The 697-nt window shown below is 50.5% G+C and overlaps 1 protein-coding gene across 1 annotated transcript in view; it reads left to right on the top strand.

The window, feature by feature from the left end:
- CHGA (chromogranin A (parathyroid secretory protein 1)) overlaps positions 1–697 on the top strand; it is a gene marked incomplete at its 5' end in the record, with an annotated part of 13,522 nt that overhangs the window by 6,133 nt on the left and 6,692 nt on the right. The window contains one exon of the mRNA XM_010136944.1: positions 497–586. Coding sequence (XP_010135246.1) covers positions 497–586 — 90 coding nt within the window. The remainder of the gene's footprint in view (positions 1–496; positions 587–697) is intronic.

The raw sequence follows: 697 nt of genomic DNA, 5'->3' as shown, positions 1-697 counted from the left end.
GCTGTTCCGGGAGCATGAATGAATGCTGCTTCTTCCTGCCAGTGCTCTGGGGAGAGAGGCCCCCGGGACCAGGCTGGAGAGCACAGGGGCTCTCAGTCCCCACCTCAGCAGAGGCACATGGGCTGCATCTGGCAGGAGGCAATTTTTATCCTTCTGTACTGATGCTTTAGTCTTTTGTTGGCCTCAGTGTGCTGCAGCTCAGCATCTCTATTCCCCAGCTCTCCACCAACATTAGTTTTCCTAGCAACCCTGCTCCTCTGTTTGCTTAGAGACCTTTTTCTTTCCTGCAGATGATGTTTTTGATGGTGGCCTTGTTACTGCAGTTGATTCGTGTACCCTCCAGTCTCACATCTCCTCGCAGCTTCCCTTTGGCAGAATTGTCCATTACAGAAAATGTACATATAATTACAAAAGGCGCAGAACTGTTTTCCTACTTCTACTTTCTGAAACACAGGAGGGGCTGTTGCCTTTTCCTACTTTTTGTTACTTGATGCAGGTGCCAATGAGAGAACTCAGCAGAAGAAGAAAAACGGTGGTTTTGAAGATGAACTTTCCGAAGTCCTTGAAAGTCAGAACAAGCAGAGAGGTCAGTGTCAGCCTACCCCCCCCCCCCCCCCCCCCCAAACCACCACACCGGGCTGCAACCCTAACCCTAACCCTAACCCTAACCCTAACCCTAACCCTAACCCTAACCCTA

This window comes from Buceros rhinoceros, unplaced genomic scaffold, assembly GCF_000710305.1.
Source record: "Buceros rhinoceros silvestris isolate BGI_N320 unplaced genomic scaffold, ASM71030v1 scaffold26635, whole genome shotgun sequence".
In the NCBI taxonomy this organism is placed as follows: Eukaryota; Metazoa; Chordata; class Aves; order Bucerotiformes; family Bucerotidae; genus Buceros; species Buceros rhinoceros.
This window is presented reverse-complemented; position numbering and strand designations above follow the sequence as displayed.